Source organism: Gymnogyps californianus, chromosome 1, assembly GCF_018139145.2.
Source record: "Gymnogyps californianus isolate 813 chromosome 1, ASM1813914v2, whole genome shotgun sequence".
In the NCBI taxonomy this organism is placed as follows: domain Eukaryota; kingdom Metazoa; phylum Chordata; class Aves; order Accipitriformes; family Cathartidae; genus Gymnogyps; species Gymnogyps californianus.
The window spans coordinates 176,496,754-176,523,577 of record NC_059471.1 but is presented as its reverse complement, the minus strand read 5'-3'; the positions used below and the strand labels follow the sequence as shown (position 1 = coordinate 176,523,577).

Sequence of the window (26,824 nt, the reverse complement as noted above, 5' to 3'; positions counted from 1 at the left end):
GCCGCAGCGGCAGCCGGGAGCCTGCCCGCTGTCCTCACCCTGCTGCGCAGTTACGTTAAAGATAAAAAGCCGAAATAATCTGTCTGTGAGGTGGCTATTTTGTTATGGCTGTTTCTGTAACACCACAAACAAAGTACTGCTGCTTCATTGTATCAAACACCAGAAACCCTCCACTCGTGGCTCACCAGCCAGAAGAGGGAATAATTTAATGTGTTGTAGTAATTGATTTTTTTTTCCCCAGAGGCTAAGCAGGAAAGTTAGTTTTCAAACACAAAAGCCCTCACAAAAGGTCAGATGTTACATATGGCACAAACTTGACAAATCTTCTTTACATGTCTCAGAACAGCAAGAAACCCATCAAGAAGGCACTGTTTACAATACTCGAATATCTGCTGAATTTTCTGTGATTTGAGGATACCCTTGAAATAACAATAATTAAAACTTACAGATGTACAGAATCCTTGTTGTATGTTATTTACAAAAACAGTGGTGAAGTAATAGCCTTTAAGAAACTATACAAAACATTGAATCCAAAGTCTGTTTCACAAACACCAGTCTAGCAAAAAAAAAAAAAAAAAAAAAAAAATTGCCAAAGGCACAGGAGGGCAGCGAACAACAAACAAAAAAAGGAAGAAACTGCCATCACTACATTTTATGGGACAACCTTTCAAATAATTTATGAGATTTAATTGGAGGGGGGTGGAGAAACAGCCAGGCTATACCCTCATTAAGTAATGTCAACTATTTAAAAGGAATCAACATGTGAAATGGAAGAAACATCATCTACTGCTGAAACTGATACTTGCTACATTTCACATGGCATATTTACTTTTTCTTACCTTAGGTCATCTGTACCTAACTAGGCAATCTGTACCTAAATGGCAAATTAAAGGCTTAGAGTGCATTTGAAAAAACAAACCCAAAACAACAAAACCACATGGCAACAAATTCTGCACATATTTCCTGTACAAGAAAAAAAACCCCAAGATTTGTAAATCAAATGTGAAAACAAATGCTGTTTTAAACTTTAAAAACTAGCAGGAGGCCACAGCCCTCAAACATCTGCAAACTGTACAATCAATTTTTATAACTATGTGCAGAGCTCAGTCTTAAGTACGTAATATTCAAGATCAGCTACACATCGTGGTTAAACCGGACAATGGTGATGCGCCAAAGAAAAGGCTTCATACACGCCTGTGACCAGCTGTACTGTAAAAATTAGGCAAGAAATTTCTTCTATTCACATGAGGGAACATCATACAAAACCCAGCAAAATAGGAATTACTAGGCTGTCGATATACTTTTCAGAATTTAAGTTATCCAATCATACGGTCAAGCAGAAGTCTGCAATTTTACTTTTCAAAAAGTTTCATCATCTATCCTTTACCTTCCTGGATCATCACTAAAACCACTTTTACAACAGAATTAAACTCTAAAAAATAAGTTGAAAAGGAAAATAAGCACAGGCATTTTGTCTCGGTCTGTTCAAGTCTTTACTTATCTTGAGCTGAGCGTTAATTTCAGATACGGAGTATCTGTTTAGTCTGACGTTGTGCAACACCACGCTGCCAGCCAGCTGGCTCGGTCAAATCCACAGTTACTACCGTGCAGTCCGTGTAAAAATACATGCAGACTGTGTTATTAACTGATCTTGAACAGAAGTAATTAAAATATCAACATGAAAGGGCAGAAGGACATTTCTATTTACAAGGGAGATAAAAGCTTGTAACTCAGTCAAGAGTTTCAGCACCACAAATTTAGCAGAGTATTATTTTAGGGGATTGAAGTTATTGCCCAAATTCTCACTCATTTCCTCTTGTATTACTCTCATGTACAGAGTATGTTTAAAGGCTTGTAATGGATCTTAAGACAGGTGAAGCTTTGACATCTGAACGCGATAATGAATGGCAAAATTCCAGGCTGAGAACGTTAAATTAACGCTATAATATTCTGCTTTCTTTATGCCATTTTATATGTGGCTAACAACTTCAGTTTCTGTGTAGAGACTTAACTTAGGGATTTTGTTTGTTTGTTTGTTTGTTTACAGAGGGACTTTCTAGATTCACAAATTTTACCTCATCACAGCTGTACATATAATAGAAGTCCAGTCAAGTTTGGTCTTGCCCACGTATGCAAGATCCCTCTGGTTAAGGTACCACATTCCAGAAAATGATTCAAGACCAAACTATGCTAATATGAAGCTGTAAGAAATAAGCTGAAGTTGACTGCTTAAGCAATAAACTTTTACGTAGCTGATGCCCAAAGAAGGGGAAAGGTAAAAGAGAAGGGGAGGTGTGTGAAGGTATCAGCCACAGGAATATATGAGCTAGACTGATAAACAACAAGTAAATAGTATTTTCCCTAAATACTGGGGAGACTGATGCAGAGCAGAAAGGTAGATCACCTGGAGAGTCAGGGAGGCTGCCCAAGGCAGAGGGATAACTGGGCCATGGCAAAAAGCCAGACGTAACCTTCGAACTGTTCCACTGCCCCGGATGGATTTGATTTCTGAGAGGACCCTCTGAAAACAAACTTGGCTGCCCTTTGCATTGTGCCGCTCATCCTCCTACTGTCTCGTCTGCGTTACTGAGAGTACCTTTACAATACTACAGCCCCTTTTTGACTTGGTACGCTTGCCTGGCATAAGGAATTCACCAGATAGACACTGGCACTAAATTTTTTTTTGCTGGAATTTTACAAGTTCTATACATGCATATATTTCTTCAAATTAAAATGTTAGAAACCCTGGTTTTAAATTGAAACTTAAGCTTCACATTAATTTGTATGGCTACAGCATAATGAATAGGTGCATCCGTGTGTTCTGTTAGGGAGTATATACTGCAGTAAGGAGGAATTTAACAAAGACTTAGGGTTTCACTCTCATTTGTTTTGATATGTGTGTTGTTAGCCATCCCACAATTTCTGAAGACTTTCCCCGTGTAAACACACGTGTTTTCATTTGCAAGTGAACTCATGACGGTGCCTGAATTCTGTTCTACATCATCTGCCTTTTGGGAGGTTCAACTCAAGCTACATACTAAGCACACCTTTGCATCTTCACATTTTGTTTAAAAAATAAGAAAGAGTCCTGGCATCAGCAGTTGGTCTGCTTACTGTGACATGGCCAGACACAAATGTAAATTCAAAGCTGTAGATTTATCAAGACTTACAAACATACCGTAAATCCTTGACATTTGCAATTCATGAGAGAGAGTGGACCAAGACAGTACCTTCCCGGGTGCTGTACTGTTAAAAATGTGCTCTGTACAGTAGATGCAGGAATGTTTTTATGAAGAATCTGAAGTTTTAAAACTATAAAAATAAAAGAGCTGGCTTACAAGCCACTATAGTAATTCAGGATAAAAACTCATACTTCCAAAACAAATCAAGGACATTACATTGCAGAATTCCCAAAGGCTTCAGCTTTTTACCTGCCAGTTCCTAACACTCATGATCTTTGTATAATAATGTATTTGTTTGACCTTAAACAAAAGTTTACTTCCAAACACCCAACACCATATACAAAAACTTGGCTACTTCGAAAGTTCCTTTGTTACAAAAATGGGAAGTTTAAATGTAACAAAGTATGCTCATTTATCATTCTACCATAACAGGAATCGCATCCTACCTACAGGGTCTGACCTCTGAATTTTTAACTTCATCTATTCTGTGGTGAAGATTCATCAGTACAGCATATGACGTAATATAAAACACAAGGCTGATGTCGTATGTCTGCGAGACAGAGGCACACACCAGGAGCAAGAGTGTACTGGCACTTACACAATTCTTACTTCAACTGGGTAGACGGGAGTATGAACCATGGACGCTGAGGCAAAGTTCTGTAAGTTGTTGCTACAGGGCTCTTTTAGATAATATTGCATCATTTAAAGTCCAACTTAAAATATGGTCCCCAGTAACAGTTCGATCATTCCAGTTCAGAAAGGCCCTTGTTCACACTTCCTATTTGAACAAGAAATTAACGATAAGCTGTAGCAGAACCACGAGTAAAATGAAGACATAGTGCTTAAACTGCAAGAAATGGTAGTCCACGGGTGGTGAATTAGAAGTGACTCTACTTCGTAGAGCCATAATGTCCCTGTAAGATAGAAAATAATATCCTGTAAATTACAGTCTAGACAATTTGGCATTTTCTAGTATGTTAGGGCTCCCTACAGAAGACAGTTTTTGAGGAAAATTATGAAACATCAATGAGCTATCAACACTTGGGAAGAAGGGTAGTTTAAAGACATCAAGGCTCTAAAGCAGAAAGATACATACCAGCCTCCAAGGGAAAAAAGCTAGAAAATCAGTATTCTCTAAACCATTTTAAAGCATTTTATTTAGTACTACCTCTTAATGTCTTCTTGTGTTTCCTTTATAGATTCAATGGCACTCTGCAGTTCACCAAGGTCGGCCCCTTTTTTCCTTATTCTTGTATTATGCTTCAGAAGTTGCGCTAGAAAGATACAAAACCCAGATGTAATTCACAGAAGTGACTGCTAAGTCAAAAAAGGAACAAAGTACTAATGACAAACTAAATCAGTTGCAAAAATGAGGAGAAAGTTTTCTAACTAAGCTTCTACTGAAAACTAAAGCTTTATTTCAGAGTCACGTATAGCACAGAAGGACTGCAAGTTAAACGCTTGAAATATCTTAACACACTCACGGATTTATTTAATTTCTGCAAGCATTAGCAACAATAAAAATCTGCCTTCTAGCAACATACTGATCTACAAATTAAAACAATTCATCCTGTTTTAAGAAAGAAAAGAGTTTACAAACACGATTTTTTTCCCAGATACTAAATATGTGCAGCACTTAAGCCTACTTACACTACATACTGATGTTTAAAAGGACAGGAAAGTTTGCAATTAAAACCACGAGCCATTCTGCTCCTTTTGTTTTTCCAGAATGTGCTTCAGGTTGGGTAGAACTGTGATCTAAAGCATGCATTATTTCATAATGCAAACGTCGAGATAAGAAGAGTCTGTGTGACTACAGAACTCTATTTCACTGTCAAATAAATTTATTATTTCTGCATGTAAATGTATCTTTTCCTACCTTCACTCCCAGAGGAATCCTGGTTATCAGGCTCTGGGGATGAGAAACCACCCTCTCCTTTCTTCTGACTGGCTGGCTTTCGTTTGATTTTTGGAACACTAACCTACAATTGATAAACTTATGAATTATTTCCAGAGAACCAGAACTGTAGCAAAGCAGCACATTCTAATAGTAACAGTTAAAAGCACAATATCTAATACAAGTCCAAGTTAAAATTTTTGAGGTATAAGCAGTCTGAAATTTGTGCATCTTCCCATTTAAGGGAAAATATACATTAAACTGTTGAGTTCAAGTTTACATATTTTATATTACTATCCAATCAAGTCATCTCTACCGCTTAGGACGCAACACAGAAGTGAAAGACTATGGACTGGATAAACTACATTTTTGTAGGACAACAATAGTATTTCCCATTGCTCCCAATGCTTTGATGGCCTTTATACACATAATGCAATATATACAAGTCCCTGGATCTTGCTGCACGTGCTAACAGAACTGGAACATACCATTGGTGTCCGATGTCGAACTTTTGTTTGGATGGTGCCATCTTTTTCAAATTGGATCATATCATTCAAAGGGTCCCATGGTCTGGTACTAGACGAAGTGAATATAATTGATTAATACCACAGCAATTTAAATACAAAACATTTTCAGCAACTCGGTATGAACAGGTTAAAGCTCTCTCTCCCGGTATAGAAGTCAGACATAGAATAAGTGATCTTATCTTCCACCTATAGCCCAGTCCTCACCTGAAGGGCCAAGAGAGCCAAAAAATAAACTTCACGTCCAGGTCAAACCCTCAGCCAGCTAGTAAGAGTACAAGCTATTGTATTAACCAACAACATCATCATGAATTTGTCTGGCTAGTGATATGTATTTGTCAAACATGGAGAGGTTTTCTGCTTAACATACAGTTATTATTTTAGAACTACAGGGAAATTAGGGGAGTTTTAAAATTATTATTATTTTGGACTGCTTTTTTGGTTTTTTCTTTTAAAAGATGCCTAGGAAGGAGAGGTTAAGAATCAGTTACCTCAAACCTGCTTTCATCCCAAAGTGGCTAACGGTAATCAAGACTGGTTTCAAGAGGCACTAATGAGCTACGCACAGTTTTCTTGTTCTGATTTTTTAAGAGTGCTTTTCCAAGTACAGGTTGATATAGAATTTTGGGGAGGGGCAAAAGACACATAGCTCACTGGAGAACAACAAGCAGCCAAAGGCAAAGACCGACATCCCCGCTGATTACAGCCTTTTCAGGACAGAAACTGCAAGTCAGCTGCATGAAGATCGTTCTCATGCACAGCTTTAGTAAGAGTAGATTAAGCATGGATTTCCTTTTATCTCCTCCTGTATGCCTTTTAAAACGTTTGTAGCTGTTTCAGATGTTGTGAACATAGACCTGCATTTACATCTTAGCTTAACCTGACTTGAATTAAATGTCATCTAAGGTAACTGGGTGAGCACTAGGCATTGCTCTCCCAAAGGTCTTTTGTATCTGTAATCCAGATGCCTAAATCCATAATCCAGATACCTTAACAAATGCCACAGCTCACTGAACACATCTTTCACAGTAAGCGTAAAAGACTGCTCTCTACATGGACCAGGTGGTGAGCCAGCATTATATGCATAAAAGGAGACAGAAGTTTCTTCCCAGGAACCGCTGACAGTGCAGACTGCTTTCTAGCACATAGTAAAATTTCTGTGGCACATCCTTGAACCGCAAGGCCTCAAGGAGACAAGAAATAACGGATTAACAAGATAGTCTATCCCCTGCAGCTTTAAGACCTAACAGATTTAAAGTGCAGTACTTCTCCTGATGGTTTTACACAGGGTTCAACAGTATGGGCAGTCAATTCAGCTGGACTATTCACAACTCTTCCAACAGGAAGAGGCATCAACAGCACTAGAAGGTTCAAACCAAGAGAGGATATTTCACAGAGCTTTTAGTCTAGTGGAGGAATTCTCTGCTGCAGGATGTTTTAGGTGGTAAAAGTCTGCACAGACTTAAGAGGAAATCAAGGAAATACATGGAAAAGAAATCTATTCAGAGTTGCTAAATACACAGAATCCCTGCTTCGTTCCAGGAAACCTCCGAGTTGAAAATTTGCTGGAGACATGAAGAGTACTCAGGATTCTTGTACTCTTCCCTGTACATAGCAAAGGGCTCAGCTCCAAGCTGACTCTTGGAAGAGTTGGTGAGAACACAGAATGCACCCCAGCAGTTGGAGAGGCAGCTACATCTTCATCTCTGATCCAGATCATCACACAAAGAGCTTCACAGACACTCATGTGCACAGGGTGTATTTGACAGCTGAGCTGAGCTACCTGGTCCCAGCATTAACCACTGCTGTAAACCTGTTACTCTCAGAGTTATTCTAACATATAAGAAATTAAATAGGTCAGTTCAATTAAGCACAGGCTTTTCTGATTTCCAGTTGGTATGCCCATATGTACCATATTTTCCAGTCTGTGAAAATCTGTGTCGCTGCTCTGGTCAGTCTCGGGGGGGGGGGAAAAGGTGCACAATGCATCCCAAAGTGCCATACCCAAGAAACTCTAGAACATAGCACGAATTTGTCAAGGCACATAACCACAAAGATAAAAAAGAAAAAGCCCATTGCAATGGTTACATGAAACATGGTTTCCTGCACTGCCTTTTCAACATGACATATTAACATCCTCTCTTTGGTGAAAGGCCTACCAAGTTCAGCTAAAAAAACATGCGTTTTAATTAAAACACATGAATAGGAATATCAAGTAGCGTTGCGCATTTCATGAGTTTGAACTCAGCTACGTATCTGAGTTCTTTTGCTCCTGAAACCACAGCAAGAGGCTCAGTGACGCTACCAGGCATTTAAGAAACAGTTTTTGTTACAAGCACTGCAGGACTCACTCAGCATATTTGTAGTGCCATTCTCCTGTGACTGAATCCTGATCGAACAGCTTGCATGTCCACTCTTCACCCTTAAGTTTCCTCTCTTTGGCACTCTTTCTCTGAGCTTCTTCCAGAACGTATTTCTCTTGAGTAGCTTCTGTTTGGTCTTTATTATTTATTGCTCTTGTCACTTGTTGCCAAAGCCTGTCAAATGAGCAATATAGAGAGTTACAATCTGGTTGACAGAAATAATTGCAAACGTTTCCTTAATTATAGGCTAAGTAAAGGGATCAACCTCTAACCGAGTATTACCATGTTGTAATATATGTTTTTTCTACATTTCCATCAAGAATCTCCGTGATTGTAAGGTTTGTAAATAATGACCTTGTATTTGAGTGTTGCTTTCTTGTTTTACAGGTCAGTATCAGCAAACATGGGAAGGAAAGAAACCATATTTTGTTCCTAATTTGGTCAATGTTCAAACCATAAAATTTGTTCATAATTTGGAGAAGATGATGAGTTTTATTTTGTCAAAATAATTATATATGGTTCTAAAGTGAACTTACTTCTCTGACTCAAAGTCATCTTGCTCTTCAAACTTCACTGTGTATCTAGGTAATCTACGCTGCTTGATATCGGATGTCGGGTTCCAGAATGTCTCTGAAACATCTGTCTTCTTGTCACTAATAGTAACTTCACTGTCCTGTAACATATATAATTCAGTTACCTTAATTGTAATAATCTCAAAGAGTGCCAAAATAACACAAAAGGGAGGCATAAGCAATTTTTTTTGTAATGAGAATTTCTATTCTTTTGGATGCACATAGTTAAGAATAATTAGATATGCTAATTCAATTTCTGCACTCTGTGCTAGTTCTAACTTGGAACAGAGATGCAATCAAACCATTACCATGGCCAAAAACCAGCGATGCCAGTATTGTCTCACCAGAACTGAAACAAGTTTAAACATTTCATGCTGGTGCCATAACAATTCTTCATAGTACTAACACACACACTAAAAACATTTCACAAGCTGAAATGTATTTTCTTCACAAACGACTCAAATGTACACAACTTTTCCACCTTTTAACAGTTGCAAATAACGCTATGTTGACTCTATACTTTCTTGAGAACTGTCTTAACTATAACAAGATACTTTCTATAAAAGTGGTACTTAATTTTTTTTTTAAACTTAAGTCTTTTTTGTAACTAAGTGCTATTTTCACCTATCTCAACTATCAGCCAGAATTTATAAAATACCATCACTCACTACTTACCCAATGACCCTCCAAAATAGCCAGAACTTCTTTGCCAAGCTTAATTTTCCCTGATATTTGGTTAACGCTGTCGTTGTTACCCAAAAAAGGCTGCAAAACAAAAAGAAATGCTTTCATGTTTATTTTAATAGCAAATTATTTTTGCATTTATGTTTAGTGTTAAGGAAAAAAGTGCATTTATGAAATGTGATGTAAACAGTCCTGATGGCTTTTAATATTACAACTTCTGCCTATTTAATCCCCAAAACAAATCTATAACCGCAGTAAGTTGTTCTCTCATGCTGTATTTTCTTGAAAGATTTGCTGAGCAAAAGCATTGTTGAAGAAATGTGGAAAGAAAATGGAAAATAATGCAGAAAACAGTGACACAACGATATATTGGGGGTCATAGTCATTTGCTACACTAATTTCACCATTTTGCCAAGGACCGTTTGTTACTAGAGATTAACTCTTGCAGAAGCAACAACAAAAATGATTGCCAGGGATTTTCTTTGGCCTTTTTGTTAGTCTGCACATGTAGCCTGTGGGCCGACGAGGCAAAATATCAATTAATACAACCTCCTAAATTTTATGTTTCCCCTGTAATCTCAACTGAATACAGTTTCCCTCTCCACTTCTCCTTAACAACTATTTGTTCAGCTTTAAATCAGTTTCTGCCTCAAAGATGGCAAATGTATTTTTCGGAAGTGCAAGGCATCTATAAGTAGTTTAGAAACCTTTGTTTAGCTTTTGTGAGTGAGGAGGTGCTACTACAGCACGCACAGTTGCCAAAAATAGTCCATGTAAACTGTTGCTTAGCACTGGGCATTAGGCTGATATAAAAGTTAGCCAAAGCCTTTGCATCATCTTTATTCGAGGTGTCATGAGCAACTTAAATTTACCCAAGATGGGAGAGGGGAACCTGGGTCTAAGATCTCCTCCAAGGGCCCTCCAGGAGTTTAAAAAGGCCCTGAACATTTTTAGAGAATTAAAAATCACCAAGGTATATTAACAACAATACATGAAATACCTGAACCACTGATCAGATTACTAAACACTTCCCCTGTTCTTACATTTTCCTAGACACACACTGTTGCCACTGCTGGAGATAAGACAGATCGTTGTTTTTTCCCCACCAGATCTGTTCTTAAGATACATACAACTAGCAATACGTTTGCATCTCTTATCACCAGAGATGAAGACAGTACTGTAAGTTTCAGTCAAAACCAGTGGACCCAGAAGAATACATTAAGAAAAGATAAGACAATATAATTCCTTTTTAAAAAAAAAAAAAAATCACTATTTGCTAGATACACGTAGCGGGATATGTAGCAGTTAAAATGAAAATTCCTCAATTTCCAAAAAGACAATTCCATATTAAATCAGATCATATCTAAGGAGTGACCTAATAATTTTTTTTAATTGTCATTATGCTCATTCTCCTTCTTGTGCCCACTCACAGCATTTACTAACCTTGAGTTTGAATTCAATTGTTGCACTGTAGCCAGTTTTCTCACAGGTGATGTTGACTGTTCCCCCAAGCTCTAAGGTCATTGTGCCATAAAGAATTCCTGCAAGAGAAAGAAACAGCTAAAATGAATATTTATAACTCAACAAGACAAAAAGCCCAAGTTCTTTGGGCACAATTCCTAGAGTAAACATGTCCGTGCCAGAGGAAAAATCATATTTTCAGATGACCTTTCCTAATGATAAGCATGATCCTTCTGACAAATAAGACAACCCAAACAGAAACAAAAAGGTCTAAGTGAATTACAGATAAGCAGGAAAAATGGTTTACTAAGACATATCTTTGGCAGTGTAGGCTGCTGGCTCTAGCAAGGGTGGTATTTAGTCTTATTGGAGACGATTGGAGGAGGGAAGCGTTTGAGGTTAAGACAGGGAAATAACTCTACAACAAAGAGAGCAAAGAAAAACTTCACTTGAACAGAAGCAGTATGTACGGTCAGACCACAGGTGAAGACAATCATGGACAACCAATATAAGGCAACACTGATCACCTCCCTAAAGACTTTTGGAAGTACAAGGCTGACAATCCTGAGTACACTTTCTTTCCCATGATTACTGTCTTCCCCCACGCAATACAGCGTTTGAAACACTGAATATATTTTACATACAGTAGATGCATGTGCAAATATGTTTTTTTCCACCAGGCACATTCTCCTTCCCTGCACATTCTTCTACCTTTCTCCCTCTCTATCAGATGTATTAGTCACACTAGTTCTCCTTCTTCCTGTTTGACTTGAATGTATGTATATACATTATGTGCTTTTTAATTGTTAACTAATATTTTTGTCACCAAAGCTATAAAAAAAAAAATTCAACGGAATATTAAAAACATCCATGAACAATGGAAAGAGAAGAGCCTACCAAACTAATGTCAAATTATCTAATTCTGCTAATTGATTTTCATACACCTCAAATGAAGAAAATATTATAGTTGCTGACTATAAGGCTTCTGAAAGAGAATTCTGGCAGAGAATATATGGGTAGATAAACTTGAATAAGTAACAGTTTAAAAATCAGCAATTCTGCAATGTATTTTGTAATATTACTGACCTTCCAGAAAGCTTTACAAACTACTGAGTGGCTTCCCCTAGTGAAATTAAAGACAAATGGTCATGATTTACACTCAAATCACGCAGTGAGGTGTAGATACTACATTGCCTTTTATGTTTACAAGAGGAAAATATTGGAAAAGCTCAAAACTGTTCTTTTAAAAAACGCAGCCAACTCAAACAGTAAATTACTGCCATGTAATGACAGATAGCTATATATATGCTCTTACTATTTATGAAAAACATCTTTTTCTGTGCCAAAAAAACAGATCATTGCTTAAACAACAGATGTATTTTTCTCCTGATAAAATATGTGGAAGCCTAGAGCCACCAATGTTGCCAATGTTCAGAACACTCTTCTCAGATGACAAGCTCAAATCCAACACAGTGTACTATTTAGAATAATTAACTATTTAGAATAATAAATTTCTGTTCTCATAACTTTGCCATCTACAGTATGAAAAAAACCCACTACCTTTACAATGAGCATATGGCATTGTCATTACATAATCTTCTCCCCTATTTAGGAATGTTAGCCGTCCTTCTCCATCTAGTATGGCAGATAATGAATTCCCTGAAATTCAAAGACAGAAAATCACATTTCTCATCCTGCAAGCTAACAGTCAACATTTCCTAATAATTGAGCAATAAAATTAAGACCATCAGTATATTTAGCATTGCAATCTATCCTTTCTAGTGAAGCCACTATAATACACAGCATCTCCAATTAAAAATTAAAATACTCCAAAAATAGAAATTAAAATTCCAAAGACCAGTAGCAAAAACTTTGTAAGGAAAGGATGATACAATGATCAAAACCCTGATTCTTCTAACAGCCTTCTTTCATCCACAAAATACAGCTCATTTGCACCAATTTTACACTCCTCAGTAAAGGTACAATCAAAAAAGCCATTATTTACCATAGAATTTTGATTTGGCCAGAATGCTACCACTAAGGCAAAAACCATCCTTGCGGTTGCTAACATAGAAGGCAGATATTGGAGGATGATGTGATACCTGTTGAAAAAAACCACATATTTGAAAAAAAAAAAAAAAAGAAAAAAGAAAAAAGGAACATGCAATATAGCATAAAGCTTGAGCTAATAATGACAGAATGCAAAATTCAAGCTGCACATCATAGAATACAGTTAATATATGTGAAATGTGACTATAATCTTTAGAGATAAAGATCAAGCGAACACTTACTGAATTTCAAGAGTTAAGAAAATTAGCACCTGACTGGTACTGGAGGAAGAGGGAACAGAAATGCTGGAAACATCTTTCTGTCTCTCTAGGAAGACACACTTAAAAGAGACATCTGTAAAAAAACTACGCTCACCAGGAGAGCTTTTAGGATACTATTCATACATTTAAATACATTTTCTGAAACTACCACATTGTTTGGCTAGCACAAAAATGCAACACGTTTATTTTTCTTAAAAATATTTGTTCTGGGTATTGCAGCTACCTGTTCTGCAATGTAAAAAGTCTTGCTATTCGTCCTTGGATGAATCCACATGCAGCGGAAAGTCTCACCAAGTATAGGATTGTACGGCTTTTTTAGTCCCTAAACAGAAATAGAACTGAGAGTAACCATACAATGCAGGTACAGAACTCACAAAATACTTTAATCAGTCTGTCACTGAAGAGAAGACACACAAAAAATATAATCATAATATATATGCTAAAGTACATTGTACTTGATTTCATCATCTGAATATTATGCTCAGTTACTCTGCTCTTCATTCTAAGGAAATCGGCATAGATTTAGTATATCTGCTAAACTATTCCAGGCTACACATAAGTACAAACAGAATATAAGATTTTTTTTGTAGGAGGATTATTACAGACTTTTTGTCTGAAGTTAGGTAGTAAGTACTTTCTTCTTTCAATACTGTTTCCCACCAACATGACTATAAAGAGTATTTAGTGTAAAGCTAAATGAAGGAGTGGAAATATTAATCCTCCAACTGCAGCATGTTATCACTGAAGAATGGTAAACATAAAACTGGCTCAACTCTATCACAAAATGTTGAGTTCAACTTCTACTCCAAGGGAAAAAAAGCAACTGAATATAGTCTATTTTAAGCATGGCTAAGGACCAAAAATGTCCATGATGCATTTGTGTAAATAACAAAAACTTAACCTTGCTTTTAAAAAATGCACAAGAATATAATTTAAAATGAAAAACTTACTCCAGCACATCCCTAAGCCCTCAAACTAGACACAATGACTAAAGTAAAGACAAAATAATATGTGAGAGGACACCTTTGGCTTTTTGTAGAAGCCCGACAAATACCACTTCACTACTTTTTTCATGCGGTTGTAAGCATTCTCTTCAAGAGCAGCTCTATGAAACAAGCAGAACACACAGATCAAATATCAGTATTGTTTCAGTTATAACACGCTATCAGTCGTTGTGACATATCTTGAATCTAGGAGCTGACTAAAACAAAGGTTTTGTGATTTGCAGTACTGTAAAACTTCCAGCCTGATTGCATCAAATTCAAAGTTTTCAAATAATTGTCTGAAAATGGAAATCAAACAAAAAATCAGAAATGGTATTTCCATAATTGAGTCTGTTCTTTGTAACATTAAATCCTGTTCCACCCCCACTGAAGTTCTTCTTTTTATAAGATACTACTTTAGAGAACCAGCCTACTCATGTACAGAACTCAGAGTTGAATAATATTTCAATTTACAGTCTTTAATTCATTAGCTACATTTGAGCAGACAACTATAAATCTAAACGGAACTTAACACTGTATTAAAAAGGTTAACTGGTACTGTTTTACCATTTTAAATATGCCTCCTAGAGAAAAAAAAAATTAAACTAATTTTGAGAAGTCTTCTAACCAGTGTCCAAAAGCTAAACCAGAAATGTCTGCAACACAATTGCTATTAAATTACTAAGAGGGGCCAAACTTCAGGATGTACCATATGAGCTCTCAGGCAGTTAGCTTTCAGAAAACAAGGATATCTGATGACTGATACACTGCCAGACAAACATTCAAACTCTAATCAGTCTACGATGTTGTTAGTAGACCAGATCAAACATTTCAGTATATGCTGTTACCCCATTTTAGTTTAAAAAATGAAAAGAACAAAAAACAGAGATAGGATTGACTCACTCGGACAGAAAGTCTGCATGGTAGTAATAATCAGACAGCTTGTCCAGGAAAGAACGAGGTTCCAAAATAAACGTAGGCAGTACAACCTTGGACAAATCCATTCCTGGCCGGACTTGCTTCAGTAGTGTCCAGATCAGACTTTTGTTTTCTTCTGACACTACTTCTGTCTGAGCAGCCTCCCCTGCCTAGGATGAACAAAAAACTGTTTACAGAAAGGAGAAAGAAAATAATCCTCCAGAAGACAGGTCCACACATTCTAAGGATGCAATGAGAATGGAAAATGGATACTTAAAATGAACCACTCAGAGAAGCTGAAGCAACTACAGGAGAAAAATCAAGTTTCTCTAAATACACTTATGATACATCTTTAATGAAGTATGATAGATATACTATTCAGCATCAAAAACTGTGTTTGTTTTCATCAGCCCTAAAACAGAAAAAAATGAGGTAGAATGATATTCAGAAATCCTCCCTTAGTCCTTTCCTAGGCATCAAGTACATTACCCTGTGTTTTCTGTTCATTCTACCAACTTTTCCCCACCATGAAAGCTGCCACATTTATGCTTTTCACTGCCTTGACCAGTCAACAGTATCAGTGGTTTTCCTTAAAGAAAGCCGCTACTTAGGGGTAAGTGAGCAAAACCAGCAGCCACGCTCCAATATGCTCCTTTCTGTCCAAAAAGAGGGGAGATATTCTTCCTTACAGTTTCTGAAATCAAAAGCAAAGGTTGTAGGAAAAGCATCCCTCTTTCCAGAACAGTTCTAAAACGCATACTCAAGAATTTATCGTCAACTTAAATTCAACTTTTCCTGAACTACTGCTTCTTCTAGAAACAATACTAGAAAGCAATAAAGCACAAAGTATTTACGTCCCATCGGTATGAAAAAAAAATCTCATTGTTAGCACGTGAGAAGAAAGGGGAGATTTATGAAAAAGCTCATGTCAATTTTTGTTACTAAGTTTTTTGATATCTTTATAGCAAGTAAAACATACAAATCCCTGTCATATTTGCCTGTGTAGATACATAAGACAACCTGCAGAAGTGGAATGGCAGCTCTGGGGCATCATATTAGAATGCCAGGTGACATCAGAAACACAGCAAGCCTTCCACTGAATTCTGCAGACCCCACGGCTGCTTAACTCCTCTCTTGCAGTAGAAAAAGAGGTGTCAACTTGCACCAAAATCTTCAACTTGAAGATTTTTACTTGAAGAAAAACATAGGCGTAAGTTAATAAAAAACAAATAGAAGTAACAACAAAAGGACGGGTAGACACGGCCAACTTCTGCTGCAGGTGGCCCTTTCAAACGGAGCACCTTCAGTCTGAGCAATATTCGAGATAATCGCATCATCTCTGTCAAAATCTCAGACACAAGCACAAGAGTGGCAAAGCAGAGCAGAACATGGGTGAACAGAACTTTTTCCCCCATTATTGCTGAAAATATGAAAGCCAATCCTGCAAGTCCAGCTTTCAAGCGTAGTCTGACCCCAAAAATATCAGCTTTCTATTTGGAGAAGCTGCTTGCTCACTACACCAACAGCACTTTTACCTCCCCAAGTTCTTCATGACTCTGTTCTAAATAAGTAGTTTCCTTGATATCAATTGGTTCTGGATCGACGTAAGAATCATCCTGTCGCTCTGACGTGTCGCTATCGCTTTCTTCGCTTTTCCCCAATCCATCATTATCAGATTCCTCGTGGTCATGGTCATTTTCCTTATCAGATTTGTCAGAGTACATATCTTGATCTTTAAAGTGATGCCTTTCCATTTCACTGTCATTTAACCTACAAAAAATAAAGGCTAAATGAATCTTCAACTTCACACAATAATTTCATGTTTCCAAACCAGGTTCTTAATAAAATACACATTGAAATTGCCAATATCAAGCCTGATCTGGCAGCAACGTCAAACTAGCATCGCTGGAAACATATAGGATGTACTCTTCTCACTGAACTGTCAAAAGCACCAAGTTTAGAAAAGTTCCATTGGAAGAGACCTACAACGGTCTTCTAGTCCAACTGCCTGACCACCTCAGGGCTGACCAACAGTTAAAGCATGTTATTTAAGGGCATTGTCCAAATGCCTCTTAAACACTGACAGGCTTAGGGCATCGGCCACCTCTCTAGGAAGCCTGTTCCAGTGTTTGACCACCCTCTTGGTAAAGAAATGCTTCCTAATGTCCAGTCTGAACCTCCCCTGACGCAGCTTTGAACCGTTCTCACAAGTCCTATCACTGGATACCACTCTCCACTTCCCCTCCTCAGGAAGCTGGAGAGAGCAACGAGATCGCCCCTCAGCCTTCTTTTCTCCAACCTAGACAAACCCGAAGTCCTTAGCCGTTCCTCATAGGACATGCCTTCCAGCCCTTTTACCAGCTTTGCTGCCCTCCTCTGGACTCATTTCAAAGACCTTCACATCCTTTTTAAATTGTGGGGCCCAGAACTGCACACAGTACTCAAGGTGAGGCTGCACCAATGCTGAATACAGCGGGATAATCACCTCTTTTGACCGGCTGGTGTTTGATGCACCCCAGGATGCGGTTTGCCCTCTTGGCTGCCAGGGCACACTGCATATTGCGCCTACTGTCAACCAGCACCCCCAGATCCCTTTCTGCAGGGCTGCCCTCCAACCACTCCCCTCCCAATTTATACTTGTGTCTGGTGTTACCCCATCCCAGGTGCGGAAGCCGGCATTTGTTCTTGTTACATTTCACACCATTGATGATTGCCCAATGCTCCAATCTATCTAGATCCCTCTGCAAGGCCTCTCATCCCTCAAGAGAGTCAACAGCACCTCCCAGTTTGGTATCATCAGCAAACTTGCTAATGGTGCATTCAACTCCTGCATCCAGGTCATTGAAAAAATATTGAGTAGAACAGGCCCTAGGATTGAGCCCTGAGGAACACCACTGGTGACTGGTTGCCAGCCAGATGTAGCCCCATTCACTACATCCCTTCAAGCTCGGCCGTTCACCCAGTTCTTCACCCAGCGCATTGTGAACCTGCTCATCTCATGGCTGGACAACTTGTCCAGAACGATGCTGGGAGGGACAGTATCAAAAGCCTTACTAAAATCCAGAAAAACTACATCCACCGCCTTCCCTTCATCCACTAGGCAGGTGAGCTTATCATAGAAGGATATCAAATTAGTTAACCAGGACTTTCCCTTTGTGAACCCATGTTGACTGTGCCCGATGATTACATTGTTCTTTAAATGTCTTTCAATAGCACCCAGTAGGATCTTCTCCATAATTTTTCCAGGTACTGAGGTTAGACTAACACGTCTGTAGTTTGCTGGGTCTTCCCTCATGCCCTTCTTGTAAATTGGAGTACTGTTGGCTAGCTTCCAGTCAGCAGGGACCTCCCCAGACTCCCAAGACCTTTGGTAGATGATCAAGAGGGGTCCTGCTGTAACATCCACTAGCTCCTTCAGCACTCTGGGATAAAACCCATCAGGCTCCATGGACTTATGAACATTCAGCTGATACAACTGGTCTCTTACAATTTCAGTGTCCACAAATGGAAAGTCACTGTTCCCGCACTCGTGGTCCTCCAACTCAGAGGACCGGGCAGCCCAAGGTCAACTAGCATTACTAAAGACTGAGGCAAAAAAAGCATTGAATGTCTCCACTTTTTCTTCATCCCTATTTTTCAGGTGACCATCTTCAACAAGTATCAGTCCAATGCTTTCCTTGGATCTCCTCTTGCTGTTAATGTACTTAAAAAAGCTACCGCTCAGTTGAAGCTAAAATTGCTTTCACCTTTCTTCTCCCTCTCCTGCCAACCCCATTAAAACTAGGCCTGCAGGTTTTGTTGCTTAGATAGTTAAGCACACTGAATACTTTTAGAATATGTTATATCCAAAGATATACTTAATTAAACCATTAGTCTTAATTAGACTTAACAGTTGTAGCTAATTGCTGTGATTGCAATCTGGGCCAGCTGCTGATATTAAACTACTATTCATGAGTACAGATCTCCAGCTGAATTGTACACAGCAGTTTTATTGTTTCCATGAGATAATACAAGAGGCAAAACTAGCTGAGCCTGCTTGGTCATCTGGATAGGGCCTTGAATCTGGGCCAGGGGCAATAATTTGCCTTTTCTGTGCTTTTCTCAGACTATCTATGCCAGAAAGAATTGCATTTCTCCCAGTCCAGGTCTTTTGTCTCAAATACAGGAGCATACTCTTAACAGCAGTACAAAATGCCTGCCCACCCAGAAAAGACAGATGGGGCAGCTGAATCTTCATGGGTGGGAGGGATTATTTGAAATAAATTTACGTCCACCTGAAAGTACATCGAATTGGTGGAAGATTATTGAGAGAAACTGTGCATAGCGCAAGCTTCAGACCCAATTATTTCAAATAAAGGACTAAATCTTTTGTATTTTCTAATGCACTTTGGTACCACAATTGAAGTGTTTGAAAACACCATTCATTCGCCATGCTTGTTTAATAATATATTTCCACAAAAGCTTATGCTCCCAAAAATCTGGCTGAAAGTATTTATTGAGATAAACAGGGAGTTACTCAAGGGCACTCAGACATTAGGTACTAGGTGATACCAGATGATTTCAACTTTTGTGCATTTAACAATATAATAATAGGGTGACTGAATCATTATTCATCCATCTGATGATTCAAAGCTGAGACATGCTGAAACCATTTAAATAACGATAGGATTATTCATTTCTTTAACCAAAGAACCACAACTTATATTCACATCTACTAGCTTTTGTCACATGTACTAAACTACTTATTTTCAGGTGAAGCGAACAAGAGGGACCAACTTCAAGATTCAAAAAATGTAAACTTTAACAGTTTAACTGAGTACTTAAACTTACTGATGTGATACCCAACTTTGAGTTCCTTGGGCAAAACTTTCCTCTGTACCCACTTTGCTTGAAAAAAGATTTTTTCGTTTTATCCACATACAATGTAAAACACAGTTCAAATAAGGCATATAAAGAGAATTAAGGAGCAAAAAGAACTGCAACCTTAGAAGGAGATTCTCCCTGTGGAGAAGTTATCACTACAAGGTTCTGCCAAAAGGACAATCAGGTTTAGTAATTAATTCACTTACGGTAAGTTTTCTCCACTGTGCAAGTTGTTAGCGCGAAGCAGACCATAGAGAGAGACATGAGTACTGTCTGCTGAAGAGTTCAAATCGTGTTCTTTACCTTCTCTAATCATTGTACGTTTAAGCAGACTTGAACATTTCAGTGCCAGCTCCAAAGCATCCATCCAACACCTGCCTAAAGGCAAATTTATTATTAGACTAAAAAGTAAGGATTTAACTGAACTATACAACTTCCATTTGCTAATTTCACAATCCTTTTGGGTCTGCTTACATTGCCTTTCAAGATACACTTCAGAGTTGTTCCATGTTCCATGCATTGGATTTTATAATCTGGTGGGGACACAAAAACAACTCACAACTACCCAGCTCTGGTACAAGAGATGCTTCAGCGTAGGACAAGCAAGGTAAATCATGATTCTGTTAGAGCATATTCCAGTATTTCTTCCTTAATGCAAGTATGGTTCCACCCAGGCCCTGAGTGTTGAATTCCTCCGAAGTTGCCTGCAGCCCTGCTCTAGTTTTGAAGACTTAGTAACTGCATCAGTTGGCAACATTTGCTCATGTAGTACAGTAACAATGTGGAAAAGGAGCTATAACGATAGCATATAAATGCCATTTCAATATAAAATAGCAGATACTCTAATTTTTTTTGGCAAAAAGTAACTAAACAAATTTGTGCATTCCTTCTACTGCTTATTTCTTCATTTCAATGTATCTAATCCATTTTTCAATATAGAAGGCAAATAAAGTCCTGTTTTTAAAGTCTGCAGGGGTATGCTTAATTAACCAATAGAAGGAAAGCAGCTGCTAGAAAGGTTACACAAGTCTTAAATTTTGTTTCCACATTGTAACCTTTGAAGATGGTTGCACTGATATCGACCACCACCTTCCCAGTAATGAAGGGTGTTACAAAACTGTATTTTGAGGGAATTTTTACTACTAGAACTCTGTGCAACTGCTGCACCTTATAATACACAAATGCTTTCATTAGAAAGAAAGTATGTCCACATTAGCACTTTAGAAAGGCACTCGCTTGAGTATATATTAACATACATTAATATAGTTAAATCTGAAATAACCCCTTCCCCCTCCTCTACCCAGCCAACGCAAGGCAACTGCAAGGAGTTCAATGGCAGTTTCTTCAGGTCAAAATTTTCCTTTAATAACCATGAAAAACTACTAGTACCAACACAACTGAATGCACTAAGTTAAGGGAGAACCTTAACAACGATTAAACTGCAATCACAGTGCTGTAATACACATGGTAAGACAACTGAAACCATCTCTTTCTAATAACACTGAAATATCTATTTACCATCTGATTCTGAAGCAGCTCGGATGATCAAATAACTGCTGGGCAATGGCTGAGTTATAGAACCAACGGCTTCACCTTTGGGACCCTTGAAATACACAAAACAAGCAACAGCATCAGATATTTTAATTCAGTTTTACAGTTTATCATTCAATGTAATAACAAGCTGACACACCGCAGGGCTATTTACTGTCACTCAGCAACATCTAATGAAGACATGAATGGAAAGATGGACAGCCCTCTTTTACTGAATTTCTTCAAAGACTTCATTCTAAGTATAGCTCCCAATTCAACCCCACTTTAAAAAGAATGGTCTTTGGGATTCAAATAATTTTTGGTGGGGTTTTTTTTGTAAATCAGACTTGGCATAATAACTTGGAAATGCTCTGCTGATGCTACTTATAGCAAGATGACAAAAGCATCAAAAGGTATGCCATGGGGGAGTCACTCTCACTGTCTGGGGATTCCTGCAGATGGGTGTAGAGAGATCACAAGGGACAAGCTATTCCTCTTCAGCTCAGTATTTCTGCTGAAGAGGTAAGATTGAAAGCAAGCAAAACAAAAGACATGTCTGTGGGGTGGTTTAAGAGAGTTGATTTACAACAAATGCTGCCTAGTAGAAGACCCCCCATTTGTACAGCAACTGGCTCTTCCCCCTCCAGTCCGATTTGTTCTTGATGAGAGCAAAGGTTCCTCTCAATTCCTACAGGGATGCTACGGTTCATAGCACAGAGACACACGAGGGCAAGCCAAACCCTTGCAGAGAACAGGCGGCCTTCTTCAGTGATCCACTTCATGCTTATTTTACGTGACAATGTGGTTGGTATCTCAGCAGCATCCTATGCTCCAGAATGATTTTTGCCTGTCTTCAGAAGACAGATAAGTCAACTGATATTTAAATAAAATGGAAATAACTCCTCCCACCCAAACACTATGTATTGCTATAGGAACCCACTCATCCTTTCTCTTTCCCTCCTTTCCCTTCAACCTCTCTACCTATCCAGTAGTCAAGTCCACAAAATATTTAGGTGCCTAACTGTAGGCTTGGCATTTAAATAAGAAAAAAAAAGATGATGCCCATGTCCATGAAAGACATTTAGATGCTTAAGTCTCTCTATAAAGGGTATCAGCAGGACACCATGACACTATGTTCAACCAAAAGACACATAGAGGATGTCAAATGCCAAAGTTTAATTTTCACTATTTCACAAATTAAAAGAAAAAACAAAATCCAAAAGACCTTTCCATTGCTGTCAAGCTTAATTTTGGAATAAAATGCTAAACAACCATTTTAAAGCCCCTTCAAAAAAAGTTTACCTATGGTAACTTTAAAACAACTGATAGGCAAAGAGGGCTGTATTAAACATACTTGAAGCTATCGTTGAAAGCTGGGTTAAGCCTGCCTAACTGATGAGTTAACACATTTTGGTCTTGACTAATTTCCCCTAGAGAAGCCTAATGAAAAGCCAGTACAAGGCTTAGAAGAGGGAATTGGAAAGCCAGCAGAAGTTTTGAGCAAAAGCAGTAAAGGCAGATATTTTAGAAGCAAGCAAATGAAACAGCCAGAACGTTTCTGAGGGCGAGAGGTGGGAAACGAGGAGTCTTGGTGGCACTTAAATACCAATACAGGCAAGCTAGTGCTGGTGTAAATGATGTTCAGAAACTCCCCAATAGCCAGTATGGAGTAACAGCAACTTGGGTGTTAGAAACAAGATTCCAAACCTCAGTCCCCCTCTGAGCAAGCGGAAAGGTGTGCCTACGAAAAGTCTTCGGTGAACTGGCAACACCGGGATTAGGAGTTAGCAGGTAACCAGAACCAGGAGGGACAATCCCATGCATGAGCACTCCTCGCCCCGAGGGCGGGCAGGCAGGGAAGAGGTCTCACTCTCACCAGGCCCCCGGGGAGGGGAGAGCACCACGGCGCAGTGCAGTGCCAGGCACGGGTGGGAGAGGTGCTGGGGTGCTGCCCAGAGGGGACCGCGGCACCGTGGGTGCACCAGCGCCGTGCAAAGGCCTCAGCCATCACAAGTCCTTGAAACTCTCAGGTCACAGGACACGGACTAAGGGCACACATCTGCCTGTGAGATCTCCCCTTTAGGGTGATACTGTGGGCATGCAGGGTACACTACTCACGCTGTACCAAACAACTATAATTTAGAGATGAAGTGTGGTTTTGGTGTTTGGGTTTGTTTTTTTTTAATGCAAGAAAGCTATACTCCCCTAGGTGCTTTGACAATACATTGATTAAAATCAAATGAATAATTTGCAGCAAACATTTAAGTAGGTTGACTTATTTTGGAATAACTGCTTGTGGATCTTGATTTCCTCTAACTGATTACTGTTCCAAAAGCACTGGACATTTTTCTTTGATATCACTCATTATGGTTTCAAAATCAATTTTCAGTATGTTAGTGTTCTGTACAAGAGAGACATTAGTTTCCATTTGTTAGGTGACTTTATTTGAACTGTCTCTGTTCCTGACAGAATGATGGTACAACTACTCCAACACAAGGTAATGGGCAAGTTAAAAATTCCACTAGATTAAAAAAACTTTGAAGTTTACTTCCTACAGAATATTCATGCCAATAAAAATCAAATGCCATGAACATTCAGAGAAAGCAATAAACACTGATAAGCAGTCACACTTGGCTGAATTTGCTCATGAAAAGTTATTTGCAGTAACTTTTCTAGTTATCAATTTTAGAAAACTCAAATGGCATCAGAACCGGGCACATGAGGAAGACAGAACAAAGTACAGTGCATCAGCTACCTCAGAGGGCAGGAGGAACATCAAAGACCACAGCAACAGGCTTAAGGGAGCGTGTGAAGTGACTGGCCACAAACTACTGCAGAAGAGAATTTGCAGTCTGCCAGGACACACTATGGGAAGTGTGTTCAAGTGAGAAAATCTCCTGCAGTACTTCACCTGTGTAAATGTTTCTTGCAATGTCATCTTCCTGCACTGACTGCAAACAAGGCTCATTTTGCCATAGACTTCAGGCTCATTCTGGTAAATCTACTCTGTAAATCAGTCAATTGCTATTACACTTGTGAAAGTTTGCCTCATGATAATAAATCTGTAACTAGGACATTATAATTGACTAGGTAAACAAGGCAGAAAAAGGTTTCAAACTTCAAGGCCTTTCATCTAATTAAATTCAGTAATTCTCAACTGCAAATAGCCATACCAAAATGAACAAACGCCACTCCAGCTCTCAGCACATTTAGAATGGACAATATCAACTTGTTCAGGTTCAAAATTTGACCTACCTTAAAAAAGTAAAAATCTGGTGGGGCATGTCCTCTAAATTCTAAATATCTAGTTAAAAAAACAAACAAATCCATTTCTCATTGCCAAGCAATAAAGAAATATAAGACTGATTTGTGATCTTCTGCAGACAGGCCACCACTTTGCAATGTATGTATACACGATCATAAATAATTAAAGCATATTAACACCAAACCCTATAGCTTTGAAAAAGAATATGAAGTTTGTGTTCTGCAAATGTGAGATCACCACTAATTAGTGAAAAGTCCTCCTAACAATATTAAAATAAAATCATTCAAAAGCAACTACAAAAGATTTGATCTAAGTTTGGTAAATTTAGGTAACATTGATAATGATAACAATTCAGAAAGACCACAAACAAACATCAGGAATTATACTAGCTGACTGACTTCCCAGTCCGAGATAAGGAAGACAAAATCAATGCAGCATATTCTACAGATGTGACAGTACATCTATATCAATTTAAGATTCAGAAGATACAATCTCACAATTAGTAGCTATCTTAAGATGTATGTTGCAGAGGGCATAATTAATTTATTATGACAAGGGTCCTAATGTTGTACAGTAATTTCATCTAAAGCAAGATGTTATTTCAGGAGGTAAATATGTTCACTTGTGCTGTGCTTCCGCACCCCCTCTCCATATGCAAACACAAAACAGCGACTACAATAGTTTGTTTACTAGAGCATAAACAATGAGTAATAGCAAACATTAAAGATTCTTACGAGAAACTGAAATAAACCTTTGCTGTGCAGAACACACTGTGCTTCTCAACACTTACAGATTAAGAGCTGCTCATAATATTATGCCATGTATGACAAAGCAAACAGACATCAGAACTGAAGGAAAACATTTATCTTCCTAAAATTCTAGCCAAAAAAGAACACAATTGGCTAACAAGTTGCAATATAAGCTATTATTGCACAAGGAAGTAATTTGAATTTCTACTCTTACAAGCAAATTGAACTAGGCTGACATTTTATTACACAAATATAGGGTTGGAAGCCAAGAAATGTTTATAACACATCTCCACTCTTTCATTTCGGCAAATCACTTCCCTCCTTAATCTCTCAGATTCAACTGATGTAAAATACAACGTTATACACTCATTCCTTCCGCTTACGTGATTGCCAGTGATGGCATTAACCTCTTTAATGGCATCCCTCTGCACACCACACTTCTGAAGCTATTTAAGTATACAGAGCAGCATAAATCAAATACTTTTTGTGATGAAGAGGACTAGATGTTGAAGGCTTATATTCAGAATAAACAAACCATTAAAGTTATAACAGAAAACGCAGTTCAGCTTTTCATTAAGGTTGTCTTTACTCATAGCTGGCTAATGCTAGTCATCCATTAAGAACCATATATGCTACCACTAACCTTTATAGCCCATATGGACTGCTCCAAAGGATGAAAAAGTTTGAAACAAAAGCCATCTTTTTTAGAAGGCCTCTCAATGAGTTCACAAGCGTTCAGGAGCACTGTTCCTACCCACTGGCCATTTTTGGGGGTTTTGTAAACAAGCAACACTCCTGGTTTCAGTACACACCACAGTTTGGTCCAGCTTTTCAAGGTACCACGAATCTAGAAGATAAATAGTTACAATTATATCTCAGTGAAGCCAATACCAAAACCATCCCCCTTAACAAAATGAAAATTAAAATTGAAATTATTTATTAGTTTTTATTTCAAGCAAAGTTTATCAGGTCTAGCAAAAGTTTATCCAGGTTTATCAAAGACAATACAAAGGTACAATTTCAATGCTCACTCTTCTATTCTTTCCTGATGAATACTTATTCTACAAATGGTTATACACACATCCAGATATGGCAAGTATGACAATTTATCTGAAAACTTCATGAATTTTCCTCTCTGGAACATATTTTATCACTAGCATGAAGACAGGATAATCTTTGGAAACAGAGCTCCTCTGAAAACAGGGCAGACATCTGATAAGAAAAACAGGATATTCACAAAATAACTCAGATATATTTGAATTTCTTAGATAAAACCTCTTATAACAGCTGTTAGCTTCAACCCATATGTGAAATATAAGATCCTTTCAAGTACCTGAATTTACACATCTGATTAGACTGCTTGCATCAATTCTGTCAACTCTGGATTTTAATTACTTCTGTGTCTGTAGGACTGAATGCCAACTGGACCTCTGAGCAATGTTTTAGCCTGTTTACATTGATTTTTGCAAAAACTGGAGGAACTTTTTCCAGACAAGATACTGT

At 38.2% G+C, this 26,824-nt stretch overlaps 1 protein-coding gene across 6 annotated transcripts in view; it reads right to left on the bottom strand.

Moving 5' to 3' along the window:
• Nucleotides 1–594: 594 nt before the first annotated feature.
• The window catches only part of OSBPL8 (oxysterol binding protein like 8), a 99,714-nt gene continuing 73,484 nt past the window's right edge, over nt 595–26,824 (bottom strand). For 4 of the 6 annotated variants that reach the window (XM_050915409.1, XM_050915415.1, XM_050915412.1 and 1 more), the window contains 17 exons: nt 25,965–26,168; nt 21,296–21,380; nt 19,984–20,155; nt 16,450–16,684; nt 14,900–15,084; nt 14,037–14,118; nt 13,237–13,335; nt 12,689–12,785; nt 12,244–12,342; nt 10,666–10,763; nt 9,214–9,303; nt 8,503–8,639; nt 7,955–8,140; nt 5,568–5,655; nt 5,062–5,164; nt 4,351–4,456; nt 595–4,096 (listed from right to left, as the gene is read on the bottom strand). In XM_050915409.1, the coding sequence (XP_050771366.1) occupies nt 3,961–4,096; nt 4,351–4,456; nt 5,062–5,164; nt 5,568–5,655; nt 7,955–8,140; nt 8,503–8,639; nt 9,214–9,303; nt 10,666–10,763; nt 12,244–12,342; nt 12,689–12,785; nt 13,237–13,335; nt 14,037–14,118; nt 14,900–15,084; nt 16,450–16,684; nt 19,984–20,155; nt 21,296–21,380; nt 25,965–26,168 (2,202 nt within the window). In that variant the 3' untranslated portion in view covers nt 595–3,960. The remainder of the gene's footprint in view (nt 4,097–4,350; nt 4,457–5,061; nt 5,165–5,567; nt 5,656–7,954; nt 8,141–8,502; nt 8,640–9,213; nt 9,304–10,665; nt 10,764–12,243; nt 12,343–12,688; nt 12,786–13,236; nt 13,336–14,036; nt 14,119–14,899; nt 15,085–16,449; nt 16,685–19,983; nt 20,156–21,295; nt 21,381–25,964; nt 26,169–26,824) is intronic. The other 2 variants (XM_050915413.1, XM_050915414.1) reach the window with 2 other exon arrangements.